The 14,862-nt window shown below is 38.7% G+C and overlaps 1 protein-coding gene across 1 annotated transcript in view; it reads right to left on the reverse strand.

The window, feature by feature from the left end:
• The window catches only part of gabra3 (gamma-aminobutyric acid type A receptor subunit alpha3), a 285,967-nt gene that overhangs the window by 77,886 nt on the left and 193,219 nt on the right, over window positions 1–14,862 (reverse strand). The window contains exon 4 of the mRNA XM_037688046.1: window positions 6,147–6,214. Within this exon, the coding sequence (XP_037543974.1) occupies window positions 6,147–6,214 (68 nt within the window). The remainder of the gene's footprint in view (window positions 1–6,146; window positions 6,215–14,862) is intronic.

The raw sequence follows: 14,862 nt of genomic DNA on the forward strand, positions 1-14,862 counted from the left end.
GCTTATTACACTGCCTTAAGCTTAGACTACTAGAGGACAAATTGACCTCATTTTCTTAAATGATTTACTAATATTGAATAGTTTTCATTTGATACTATTTCTATCTTAACATGTGATTCTTGACCTGTCATTATGTATCTGTTCCTCTCAAACCCAGCTGGTCGAAGCAGATGACCACTTGTCCTGAGCCTGGTTCTGCTAAAGGTTGCTTCCTCATGAGGGAGTTTTTCCTTTCCACTGTCGCCTTCATGCTTGCTCAAGATGAGAGTTCTGTGATGGAGTTAAAATCAAAGTAGTCTGCTCCTCAGATAAATAGTGTTAACTTATTTTTTATATATGAATGTTTCTGTTCAGTGCCCTTAGATTACTTATGTTGTGCCTGGTGCTGTATAAATAAATGGAATTGAATTGAAGCATATCCACTGAAATCATTTAGCATCAGACCTTCTACTTCTACCTTCAGGGACATCACCCTATCCGACACTCTTTTCACCTTTAGTACATTATTTGCCATCTCTTCTTTTAGGACCACCCCTACTCTATTTCTCTTTCTATCAACACCATGATAAAACAATTTAAACCCTGCCCCAATGCTATGAGCCTTGCTACTCTTTCACTTGGTCTCTTGGAAATATAAAGCATCTACCTTCCTTCTCTGCATCGTCAGCCAGCTCTCTACCTTTGCCTGCCATTGTCCCCACATTTAGAGTTGCCACCATCAGTCCTACATTCTTGACTTTTCTCTTCTCCCTTTGTCTCCTGACACGTTTCCCTCCTCGTGGTCTTCCACTAACAGTAGCACAATTTCTGTTGACACCCTGTTTGTCAACAGCACCGGTGATGGTCGTTGTTAACCCAGGCCTCGACCGGTCCGGTATGGTGTTGCTTAGATGGACTTGGCACTGCAACATTGTAGTTAGTTTTGAATAAAATTGTTAACCATAAATAGGATAAATTCAGTAAATGACACTAAGGAGACATTCGACATGCACATAATTGCGCTCGCTTTTGGCTCGTCTGAGTTCTGCTTTGCTTATTTTGGTTCTGCTCAAAGCTTACCGGTACAACTGAGCGGGACATAGACACATCACCTGTGACTTGTGAAGCGTTTGAGGAACAACTGGTTTGTGCAGCCATTTTGGGGGAGTGGTGGCGCAGAGGTTAGAGAGGTGGGCTTGTGATTCGAAGATCGCCGGTTCACGCCCCGGCCCCGACAACATCAAAAATTGTGGGTGGGGTAGGTGAAACACCCACACTTGCCCCCACCCTCATTCGCCCCATTCTGGGCCCATGAGCAAGGTCCTTAACCCCACCATGTGCTCCCTAAAACAGGTCTCTCTTGAAAATGAGTTCTCGTGGCTCAATGAGACTAACCTGGATAAATAAAGGCTAAATGAAAAAAAAAAAAAATATATATATATATTTTAACTGGTTTTCAATTGACCTGAATTGATCTGAATAGAAACATGTCAGCCATTCAGGAAACATAAAAAACAGCCAACATTTTTTTTAATTTTGAAAAGTGTCAATATTTGGCAAGTAAGAGATGGCAGAACAATGTGTGTTAAATAGGAGGTATAGGCTGTCATTTTAGTTTTTAATATTGTTTCACATTAGAATATCACTACTTTTATTGAAAAGAAAAAAATGAAATGTAATTTCTTTGAATTACATTTTTGGGTTCTGTTTATCGTACTTGTGATTCAATGGAGCAAAATAAACTAATTTAAAAGGTAACAGATCATTGTAACATTTGGTTTATGTCCGGCCCCTGAGCTGTTGGCTTTCAGTAACAGTGGCCCTCTGAGCAATAGCCCTGCTTTAGGTGGATCTTTCCACAAATTCAACTGCAAGACCAAGGTGTGTATTTGTATATGCAGTACATGTTTTGCCTTTGACAGTGGACAGAATACACCTGTACTGACCTCGCTATCTGTTCATCTGTCAAAAGCATTACCACTAGTGGGATTCTTTGTACCAAGCTGTTTCCGCTGATTCATGTTCCTGTCACGTAACGCATGTGAAAAGAATAAGTCTAGATCTAAAACAGAGCTCTGAGAGACCCCAAAGGTGATGTGCCCTGAAAAAGATGAAGCACTGTCTATTGTTGTACAGCGAGTGAGCCAACACTCCCTCATAGCAAACTAAGATTTCATTCTTTCACATACTGTGTCATGACAAAGGCAGGGATGAACCAAACCTAGAATTTCTGTCCTTAGATGAGTGTAAATATTTTGAAACACTGACAAAATACAAATTATTTCAAGATGAAGGTAAATAACATAGGCAACATTTTGTTCGATTGCCTTCTATTCATATCATGATTTAGTTTTTTTCATACAAAGCTGGTGATAGTTTATTGGCTGTAACATTATATAATTACTCACCTGACGGGCCATAATATTTAGGCACTTAAACACTTCAAACAAATACCGTATTCCTATTTGATGTGGTTTTCTTAGTGAACACATGAAGAGCTGGAAGTGTAGGCTTTGTTTTCCATAAAAGGGGGCAGGGATTTTGTGGAAAGTACCAGGATGTTGTTCCAATATATACATAAAAGCAAGTATGCTCTAAATGCACAGATGTGCACTTGCTATGTTTATTTTTTTGTCCCCTGTCACGGAGCGTAAATGGAAACTGGAAATACCCTCAACCCATCAGTCCATCCATTTGGCCGCCTTGTGAGCCAAACTATAACTTGAAAAATAAATGAGTTATCAGCTTCCATTTTGGTGTGTGGCTGCATCTAGGAGTAGAAAAGGTCCGTTGGGTTGCCACATCAAAGTCCAAAATGGCTGCCCCCATTTATAACTGGCCTCCCCTATCATTAGAGGAAGCTATGCTTAATTTTTTTTATATTGCTTAAAAGTATAGTTTTCTCAAATGATGGTGGTGGCTGGTGGGGAGGCTGAACATTAATCTATGGTGGCCATGGACAAGGCTACCATTGGTCACCCCCTGGCCTCATCATTGCACCTGGTGGTGGAAAAAAACACTCCGTCCCTGGCCAGGATTTGTCACTGTGTGAAAAAGAAAAAACTACCACTGTTCTTCTACAGTGCAACTCCTACCCACTTGAATATCTTGTATTCAAGTGCATCAAAAAACTAAGAACGGTTGCTACAAATCTTTCAGTGATAGCGGACATCAGCATATCGCTCATTTTTAAAGTGTAGGAGGACGATAACATTCTTGCCTGCATTTGTGTTTATATGTGTGTACATCTACAACTTATTAGCCTTTAGAGTCAACCTCATTCAAGATGACTGCCACTGCCAACTGACTTTAAAAACAGAAATTTTTAAGTGTGATAGCAGATTCCTCATGCAAATATTGGAGCACCAGGTTTTAAGTTGTTTATAATCTGGATGTTAGGTTTCAGATTCTCCAATCCACATCCTTTCCATTTCATTTCTATCACCAAGCATGTTTAGCAGCATTCCAATAACATTAAGTTTCCTGCTCTTGTCCAGTAATTAATTCAACCTTTATTTATACAGGTTAATCCTACTGAGCCTTGGGGACTCATTTACAACAGAGAGCTGAATTTTAACAAAGAGTGATGACAACAGTGGATAACAATGACAACAATAGACAAATTTATTTATTTTTTAACAAGTGAAAATAAAATGGTAATTAAAATGATAATTAAAAGGAAAAGTAGTGAAAAAACTGCTAAATTGTAAGGCGGTGTAGAATAATAAAAACAGGAACATGTCTATATCTATATATACAGTAATGGCTTGTTCCAGTAGCCCATTTCTCCTCCCAATGTCCTAGTTTGCCCATCATCTGATGAGGATCTTGTTAATCCAAGTGACATCTGAGCTGGCAGGACATCATTTCTGTCCCTTGCTTATTCTGCAGTAAAGTTGTTAGGAGGATGGCTGCATTGGGGTTAGAACCCTTGGTCTTCTATGTCAAAGTCGTGCAACAATAACACAAAACCACCATGTGCGTGTGTGTGGATTTCTTTACACAACCATCCCATACTACATGGTTGCATCAAGTTAATTTTATAAATAATAAAAAAAAGAATAAGGCACAAAGACATTTGCTTCTACCTCGTCTATAATGGTGTTCACACAAGTCAGAGAGCCTCAGGAGCTCCTTGTTGGCTTCTAGAAGCCTGACAGCAGGACTACGAGCTGCTTCAGGAAAGCCGAGCAAAGATCCAAAAAGATAAGTAGTTGTCTAGTGAGAACAAAACTTACATGACTTGCTTTGTCAAATCGATTGTCAAGTAAGCTCTGAACTTTTCTACAGTAAAAACAAACAACGCCGAGCCCATGGTGGTCAATTAGAGTTGTATGATTAAATATATCAAACGTTGGCTGAGGCCCTTGGAGAGAGTATGAAATATGTTCAGCATCTGCTGTTTAGCAGAGGTCACACAGGGCCCAGAATAGTCCTGCTTTAAAAAAAGGAGCAGACTTTCACTCAGAGCAAGTCAGTTTTAAATGTTTGGGAGGATGTGTGATGGTGTTATATGAGTCAACTACCACCACTGAAAAGGATTTCTGTTTTGTCGTTGTTTAACCTCTCCAAAGTTAGTTGTTGTAACTACATAATGTACAGCAGCTAGCCATGCAAGAGCTGCAAACTGGGTTTGGAATGTCTACAATGTTTGTTTCTATATATCTGTTCATATCAATAGCTAAATGTCTAAGATGTTTAGACTTCATAGCATAAAATAACTATGGCATAGATTATTAACTCAAGCACCATTGATCAAATCTCTTCAGGTACTGTACACCTCTATAAGCTTGGCACATTTAGCCACTGGGATTGCATTCTTCTTGGCAGAACTTCTCTACTTCCCATAAGTTACATGGGTGCGGTTTGTTTAAAGCAGTCTTTAAATAAAACCAGAGATTATGGATTGAATTGAGGTCTGGGATTTAACTGAACCATTACCAGACATTTAACTGATTCTTCTTAAACAAGTGGAGCGTTGCATTAGCAGTGTATTTAGGCTCATTGACCTGCTGAAAGGTGAACCTCCATACAAGCATAAATCTCTGTAAAACTTGTTTCCCTCAAGCATTGTTTTTGGCACCATCCATCTTTCCTTTAACTATGACCAGTTTCCCAGTCTATGTGTTAAAAAAAAAAACATTCCCACTTCATAAAGTTGCCACCACTATGCTCCACTGTAGGAATAATGCACATTTGTCCACGTTTGGGGAAGAAATGCCTTATTTTCCTTTGAAGCCATAATAGTTGTCAAAGTATGCAATTAGTCAATGTTTATTTTATAAAAAATGTACACGTTTCATATTTGATGAAGAGAACTACTAAATATGCATCATTAACTACCAAAAGTATATCATATAGTTTTTAATAAATGAGCAAAAGAGTGTAGTTGCAAACAATTCCAAGTCTTTTGATTACACTTAAACAATGACAAGTTGGACAGTCTTGGATAATATTAAGTCAGTAAAATAACCTTTGGGTGCAAAAAGAATAAAAAAAACCAAATGCATCAGAGATACCGAGTCAGAAGCTAAAACATGAAGTTCTGTTTTTTTCTGAAAAGAAACGACTGAAACCTGAAAGGAGGAGAGTCGACAGAAGTCATTTTCGGGGAGGAAATCGAACGTTGGAGAACATTAATGCAAAGTTGGAGCTAAAATCATTTACAAATAAGCTGTGATGAGATGGTCTGAACTCTGACCAGAGAATTTACATAACTAATTTGAACTTTTCACATTTTGTTTTAACCAAAAATGAAACATATTTCTGTTTTCTAATATATTTTTTTTACAAAAACCCTGATGAGCTGAAGTTACATTAACCCCAAGTCATTTAAAGATGTAAAAGTTGTGTTCAAAGACTGCAAAGAAAAACAAACAAAAAGAAAACAACACAGAAATATTGCATAATTTGACAGTTTTAAGCTTTTTTTTTCAGACTACTCATCCTCCAACTAACTTCCTTAATCTGATGAATTATGTGTGTTATTTTCTTATAATAATAATTATATAAAAAAATAAAAAAAAATTCCAAGTAGGAAGGCAACAAAGTAAAACAATTACTAATAGGGTAAATATTTATAGAGCAACTGCCTGTAAAATGATCAGATTGCGTAAACTGATGTTTTTTAAATCCATGGTCAGAGGAGGATAAAGAGAATTACTCACCATGTCTGTGTCAGAAACTGGTCCAAAACTGGTCACGTAAATGTTTGTCCCCACTTCTGTCACACTCTCTGAGGAAAAGGACAAGAAGCAGTGTTTAGTTTGGCTCCGGTCCTAATACCAAAAGATTTACATGTTGTTGACGTCTGGTTAACACTCAGAAAACTAATAAATAAACTGTTCAAACAAGGTAAACCAACTAACAAGGGCAGCTGTTAAACAACCAACTTTGGACAGAAAAGTTGCAGGTATGATTCCCCGCATTGCCCATATGTTGTGGTGTCTTTGAGCATGACACCTGATTCCCAACTGCTCCCTGAGCCCCCATTGTTCCACTTGGGTGTATCAAATGCAGAAACAAATTTAATTATTCTATGGAAACATACAAGCATTTAGCCACAATCATCAAAAATTACAAGAAAAAAGGCTTGAAATATTTCACTTTATGTGCAATGAATCTATATGATGGGATTTACTGGTACTTTCTGAAATGATTGACAATTATTTTTACATTTTCATGATATTCTAAATTTTTAGATGCACATGTACAACATGACAATACATAACATATACAAACAAAAAATATATAATTTGTCTGGGGTGTCCACACTTTTTCAGCATGCGAGCTACTTTTAAAATGACTAAGTCAAAATGATCTACCTGCTATAAGGCTCCGTTTACACAAGAACAACCTCTGGAAACGTTAGTGTTTTTTCAATGTTTATTGAGAATCCAACATTTTTCACTCAGGTCATATGGACAGTTTCTTTTTTTTGTGCTGAAACGTTTCGCCTTCGATCCGGAAGGCTTCATCAGTCAAGGAAACGCACAACAAAACTGATTCTTCCCCCAACAGCTTACTCCAAAGTGGAATAAACCAGTTATGCTGGTGCTAAGATGGTCTCTCATGTGCTGAGTAAAGATATTCTAAGATGAGGTGAGTGTTGTGTTTGTTGAACATGTGCACAGAAAAGGAGGGAGTAAATAAGACATGTTAAATTTATCTGATAACTTTGAATTGCCGTGTTCAGCTGCATTCATCACGCATGCATGCCCTACAGCGTGCGCTCTCAGGACATTATTACATGCAGTGTTCCTTCAGTGAGGACTGAACTTGGTAAAAGGACCTTCTCCTACTCCGCTCCTGTTTCCTGGAATATCTTGCAAAATGATCTGAAGCTCTCGACCTTGACCTCTGTAAGTGGCTTCAAACATCTGCTATGATCATGTCAAAAACCAACGCAGACATGTTCCTGTTTTTAGTTTTCTATATCGCTTTACAATGTAGCTGTTTTTGTTTAGTTATTTTAATATCATTTTCTTCAATTTATTATTATTATTTTTTTCAATTTATATGCTTTCTTTTATGATTTTCTACTGTTGTCATTGTTGTCTACTGTAAGGTGACAAGATTTCTGACATTAAATCTGGGGACATTTCCAGCTCGGACAGCCAAAATAATAAAATGTCAAGATGAAATGAAGAAATGGGGACAGTTACGGTTCCATTAATTTTTACAAATTTATTCCTGTTTAAACAATAAAAATCAGATGTAGCAGTAGGAATGTGCATCTCCACACACATATTTCCTAAGAGTAATAAAACAAATAAAGTAATAAAATAAGTGAAAATAAATAGTGTGTAGTTTTTCACAATTAAGTATAAACAACAAAGAGCTTGTGTTTGTCTCTGTCGCTTAATTCATAAATTTAAACAGACTTCAAACCTAATCTTGCCTATTTTGTGTCTAATTGTTAGACCGAAAGTTCAAGAACCAAAAAACGGTACAGTGTTAGTGATGCACGTTAAAATACACTTGAGGTTCTAAACACCATTGGTAACGTCTTTAACGACTTTTGTCCTTCCTCGATGAAGATGCTGAATGCAGCTGTAAGCTACTTCCCAAGATGCAGTTAGAAATCTTTTGTTGAGTAAAACTAGAATTTGTTTGGCCACCAAAGCAAAAAAAGTCCTCTGGGCCATGCCTCGGGTCTGAATCTTTGGAGAGAAGACGTCACTTTTGACCCAAATTAATGTTCGTTTGCATGCCCCAAAAACATTTACAACAACCCGAGGGACTTGTGATTCAGGAACAGAATGCAGCTGCTCAGCGTTGAGCACATGCGTCTGTGTATTGTTTACTCAAATAATTGTCAGATGCTGCAGCCATTACATATCTACATACGCACAATAATCACATTAAACATAATGAAGTATACAGCAGTGTTAATATGGCATAACTATTCTCAGGTTGATGTACTTTTCAAATTTATAATTACGTGTGCCACTGTACATATTGTTACTTTCCAAGACCCATAACTGCTTTTGTTTTATCACATTAATTACAGATGATTCTTGTTACAATAACAACGATCAAGTTCATCATTAATTTGACTCAGTCAAGACTTTTAAAATTTGATATTAATTGCATGATCCAGAAGAATTGTTCCAGAGCGTTTAACAAATGGGTTTAAATGCAGCATTAAGTAGGGCATGAGATGAAAGTCGTGACAGATCAAAAGTTGCCCTCTTCAGTGTGGGCTGATTCAGCTCCTCTGGGGCAATTGTGCAGAGCAGGCTCTTGGGCCACAGGCGAGACAAATTGCCGCTCCCAGTGGAGCAGCAACAACTAGATAGATGAGGCCTTTCTCCAAATGTGAATAGATCCTCCGCTCCAACTATGTCCCAGATCTAAGCGACCACCCACAGGTAAGTCTCTAATCCTTTGGCAAAGGGCCCCACAGAGAGATGAGATCCACTTTTCCACATTAATCATTCCTGCGACACAAATGGCTCTCCCAAATATGTGATTATCACAGAACAGAGTCAGCAGTTTGTGTGGCAGGTTTCGGAGGGAAACTGAACGAGTTGCCCTGTTTCTGTTTACAACAAAACACCGGAGCGTGGAGAAGAGCTGCTGATGTGTGCAGCGCTGAAAATAAAATATGAAAAGGATTATTCCAGTTTCTGTCTGTTTTCTCAGTTTTGTGTCTGAGACAGTCAGGTATGACCATTTGGGTTTTGCTCTGTTGCTCTCTTTTCCCCTCTTTTTTTTGTGGCAAAAATGTTAAGCTAAAGCACTATCAGACATTATACAAACTTTCAGATACAAAATAGAATATTTAAAAAGTAATTAGTTAAAAAAAACAAGCAGTACACAAATGGCTACATCACTGAAGGATTTGAATAGTAAATGTTTTGTAGTTTTTAAGATGAGTTTTGCTGAACTGGAACTGAACAGGGAATGCAAGTAAACCTTAATGTTAACCTTAATATACAGATACAGTAGTCCCTTGTTCATTGCGGGGGATCCATACCCTGAAAACCTGCGATAAGTGAAAAGCCGCGAAGTAGGAATAGTTGTAAAAGTAACAAGTAGTAGATTATTTTAGTATTTATATAGATACATATTAAGGTGTTTTAAACCCTTCCTACATTCTTGCAATATTCTGAACAATGTTTCTAAACTCTAAATGCTCTAAAACAGCACATAGTGTCATGATTTCCCTCTCTGTGCCTTCGCTGCTCTCAGCCAACTGCAAACGCTCTTGGCCACGCCCACTTCTCCGCTCTGCACGCAAATCAGCTGATAGTTGTTTGGCTGCAGGAGGAAATTTATCCTGCAGCATGGGCTGCACAAAGGAGCAGCAGGTGCTAAATAATTAAAAAAATAGATTTTAAATAAAAATTCCATGCCGATCGTATGGCTCACCCATCAATCAGCCAATTGTGTGTCATGTCAAATCTTATTTTGAAAAACCGCGATAGAGCGAATCCGCGATAAACAAACCGCAAAGTAGCGAGGGACTACTGTGTATATACTGTATATTTTCTTTTTCTTTCGACTTTTCCCTATTCAGGGGTTGCAACAGTGAGTCTTCCTCCTCTATCTCAACCTGTCCTCTGCCCTCACTCATACCTCCATGTCTTCTCCAACTGGATCCAAATATCTCCTCTTTGGCCTTCCTCTTTTTTTTTTAACATCCTTCTACCAATATACCCACTGACCCTCCTCTGGACATGTCCAAACCATCTCAGTCTGGCCTCTCTAACTTTATCTCCCAGTTGTTCAACCTGTGCTGTACCTCTGATGATCTCATTCCTAAACATATTAGACCTCGTCACTCCTAAGGAGAACCTCAAGATCTTAATTTCTGCCACTTCCAGTTCTTTCTGTCTTTTTGTCCATGTCTGTTTCTCCAGACCATACAATATAGCTGGTCTCACCACTGTCTTGTAAACTTTTCCTTTGACCGTAGCTGACACCCATTTGTTGCAAATCACTCTTGAAACTTTTCTCCATCCACTCCATCCTGCCTGGACTCTCTTTTTCACCTCTTTACCACACTCCCCATTTTCCTGGACAGTGGACCCCAAGTACATGAAGTCTTGCACCTTTGTGACCTCTGCTCCTTGTAGCCTCACTGTTCCACCGGCCTCCCTCTCATTCACACATGTACTGTGTCTGTGCTGACTTTCATTCCTTTTCTTTCAAGTGCATACCTCCATCTCTCCAAGTTCTCTTCCACCTGTTCCCTGTTCTCACCACAGATCACAATGTCATCTGCAAACATCATAGTCCATGGGGATTCCTGTCTGACCTCATGTGTTAGCTTCAAGGTGGAGGTGGGAGTGCTATCTGTCACTCCTACAGCACATCTCACCACTGTCCTGCTGCCCTTATACATGTCCTGTATCAGTCTAAAATACTTCTTTGCCACTCCAGAGTTCCTCATGAAATACCACACCTCCTCCATCAGCCCCCTGTTATATGCTTTTTCTAAATCCACAAAAACACAATGAAGTTCTTTCTGACCTTCTCTGTATTTCTCCATCAGCATCCCCAGCAAAGATGGCATATGTGGTGCTTTCACATCATGAACCCATACCGCTGCTCACAAATCTCTCATCTAACTCCAGTTTCCACAACTCTCTCCCTGATCTTCATTGTGCGGCTCATCAACTTGAGTCCCCTGTAGATGTTACTACTCTGTACATCAACAAAGTCCATGCTCAATAATCCAGGTATACAATCCAACAATTTTCAGTCAGGTCATCTGGACAGTTTCTTTCTTTCTTTTTTTTTTTTTTTGTGCTGAAACATTTCACTTTCCATCCAGAAGGCTTCATAAAAAAAGAAACTGTCCAGATGACCTGACTGAAAATTGTTGGATTGTATGCCTGGATTATTGAGCATGGACTTTGTTGGTTTTGAACCAATTTGACATGACTGTCAACGAGGGAGAGGGCCGGCACCGGAGGAGGGAGTGAGTCAGAGACCATTTTAGCACTAACATAACTTGTTTGTTCCACTTTGGAGTAAGCTGTTGGGGTAAGAATCAGTTTTGTGTTGTGCGGTTCTTTGACTGATGAAGCCTTCTGGATGGAAGGTGAAATGTTTCAGCACAAAAAGAAGAAATTGTCCAGATGACCTGACTGAAAATTATTGAACTCTGTACATCACTCTTATTCTTAAAAATGGGCACAGCACACTTCTTCTCCATTCCTCAGACATTTTCTTACCCTCAAATATGTCATTGAATATTTGAGTCAAAAACCTCACTGCGATCTCTCCAAGACATTTCCAAACCTTCACTGGTATGTCATCAGGTCCTACTGCCTTTTGCTTCTTCATTTTTTAGAGATTTCTGAACTTCAAACTGTCTCAAATTTCCCACTTAGTCCACAGCTTCTATGACCTCAATTTTTCTTTCCCTTTCATTATTTTCATCCATTAATTCCTCAAAGTACTCCATCCAGCTTCCTTTCACATCTCCTCATTTGTTAGAACATTACTTTTATCCTGATGCATGAACTATAATCCAGGTAAGTCAGGTCCTCTGGACAGATTCTTCTTGTTGGAACGTTTCGTCTTTTATCCAAAAATCTTTTTTAATCTTACCATCGTCAGGAATTACCATTCCTATCTTTAACAAGCCTAACTTGTTGCACAGCCTTTCCAGCCTGATCCCTTTGTCTCGCCAACTGGTACAAGTCCTTCTTGCCCTCTTTAATGTCCAGCCTCCCATACAACTCATCATACACCTTCTGCTTTGCCTTTGCTATACTTCCCTCTTAGCTCTACATTGCATCTCCTTATATTCCTGTCTTCTCTCTTCAGTCCTCTCACTGTCATATTTCTTCTTGGCAAACCTTTCTTTGAATAGCTTCCTGCACTTCACTATTCCACCACCAGGTTTCCTTATCATCCATTCTCTGTCCAGATGACACGCCAAGTACCTTCCTACTTGTCTCTCTAATTACTGTTGTTGTAGTAGTCCAGTCATCTGGAAGCTCTTTCTTACCACCCAGACCCTTTAACATCTCCTTTCTGAACTCCTCACAACATTCTTCCTTCCTCAGCTTCTAACATTTGCTCTTCTTCTCTGTTTTTACTCTTTCTATTGTTCACAACAACAGTTATTCTACACACAACCATCCAATGGGCCATGCTCTCCCCTGCCACAACCCTACAATCACCAACCTCTCTCAGGTTTCCTCTTTTACTCATAATGTAGTTTACCTGTGTACTCCTACCTCCACTCTTACAGTACAGGTCAATATATGTTTCACCTCTTTTGGAAATGTGTTGACTACAGCCATTTCCATTCTTTTGGTAAAATCCACCATCATCTGTCCTTCCTGGTTTGTCTTTGACACCAAACCTACCCATCACTTCCTCATCCCCTCTGCTTCCTTCACCAACATGTCCATTCAGGTCTGCTCCTATCACCACACTCTCTTCCCTGGAAATACTCTCTATCACTTCTTCCAGATCTTTCCAAAATTTCTCTTTCTCTTCTACATCACATCCAACCTGTGGAGCAAAACCACTGACAATATTTAGCATTAGACATTCTACTTTTACTCTGACACTCATTTCACCTCTACTACATTCTTTGGTAACTCGTCCTTCATGACCACCCTTTACCCATTTCTATTTCTATCCACACCCTGGCAAAACTATGGTGGCAGACATTCTGGATTTTAAAGTGGCAACCTTATTTTCAAAAGGATGTTTTTCATGCCTAGATGGAGCCATGCACCAAAATCAAAGTTGATACCCTGATGCATGCTCAATAATCCAGGTAGAAAAATCCAAAAAAGTTCAATCTTTGAATGTCCAGAGGACCAGATTGAACTTTTTTGGACAAAGTTGATACCGCATTTATTTTTCAATTTATCATGTGTACACAACACGCAAATGAATGGTGGGGATTTCAAATCCCCCCACTGTTGTCTCCGCAATGGACAATAAAATGTAATAAATTTAATATCCTTGGTGTTATCATAAAGAAAAGGCCTAGCATTCATTAAATGATACTGTACATATTGCCCACTATCTTTTAAGCCAGAATTTTAACTACAGTATAATCATCTCAACAGATCTAGTTTTAGCAGCTACAACAAACCCAGCTCAATATATGTCAAACTGATTGGGTTGTTGGCTAATGCTGATTAGATTTGGAGGCCATGTTTAATTGAGATGACTTGCAATGCTAATGATATGGAGACATGCCTCAAATGTTTATTTTCTGCGAGTTTCACAAAAATCTATTTGGTGGTTCATTAGCTACAGATAGACAAACAAACTCATGCACACCCACACAAAACCAAATGTTTAGTCCCGAGCTACAGTAATAAACTATAGCAAAAAAGATCAATGATATTAGCCAAATTTGCACCTGTTATCCAAACTTTTCACTCATTTCTTCAAAACAAAACAGAAAAAAAAAAGATTTGAAAGTCAATCTTGAGAAGATGATGATTATCTCCGTCTCCCTGGAGACAGGAACAGAATCAGAGTGTAACATTAATGAGCTGCTTGTGGTCTGCCCTCATGCCTGCTGTGACAAGAGACCAGGTTATCCACCCTGGTGGTTCTGGACCCTGTGGGCATGCTCGCAGCTTGAGCAACAAGCAGTGGAGCAGAAATGGACATTCCAGCTGGCTGGCTGAGGAATAATGAAGCCTGCTTGACGAGCATGTGGGCTTACAGTTATGCAGCATGTTGCCCTTGGAGGGACGGATACTTGGATCAAATAACCTTAATTAGTGGGATTTTCACTGACATGTATGCTTATTTGCCATTTGGACATGACTGAACAAAGACTTCCACCCAGGGGAAAGTGTATTTTCATATTGGGGCTGCATCAAGTGATGAAAGTTCATCTTGATCCTGGTGCTGGTTTATCTTCTCTACGAGCTACTTTTATGCTAGGGTCTTCTTCTAACAAAGCCGTTGGTGGAATAACTGCAGTAATAAAAATAAAAAGACAGTGGGATATTTCACAACAGAAATCTACAAAACACCATATTCATGCAGCTACATGGGTAGTATTCTCACTATATATATATATAAATATATATATATATATATATATATATATATATATATATATATATATAAAATCAACGCCCCGTTTACACTGTACCAGATACTTCTGGGAACAGAGATTAATTGCTGTGTTTGCACCTCCAGTCAACTCAAACAGATTTTTTGGTGAGAAAAAAAGGAAAAATAATTTCCCCCAAATTTTCTAAAAATATTCAGAGGCATCAGTGTGGACTCCAAACACAGAGCTTTTCATAAACGACTACGTAGCCACTTAATTTCCTAGAAAATGAGTTCTCAACAATTGACTTAAGGACCGATACTGGTTCATGGATCACTCGGTACTGGACTGCACATAAATAAAAATAAAAAAAAACATGCCAT

Source organism: Nematolebias whitei, chromosome 14 (genome assembly GCF_014905685.2).
Source record: "Nematolebias whitei isolate Nwh7 chromosome 14, NemWhi1, whole genome shotgun sequence".
NCBI lineage: Eukaryota > Metazoa > Chordata > Actinopteri > Cyprinodontiformes > Rivulidae > Nematolebias > Nematolebias whitei.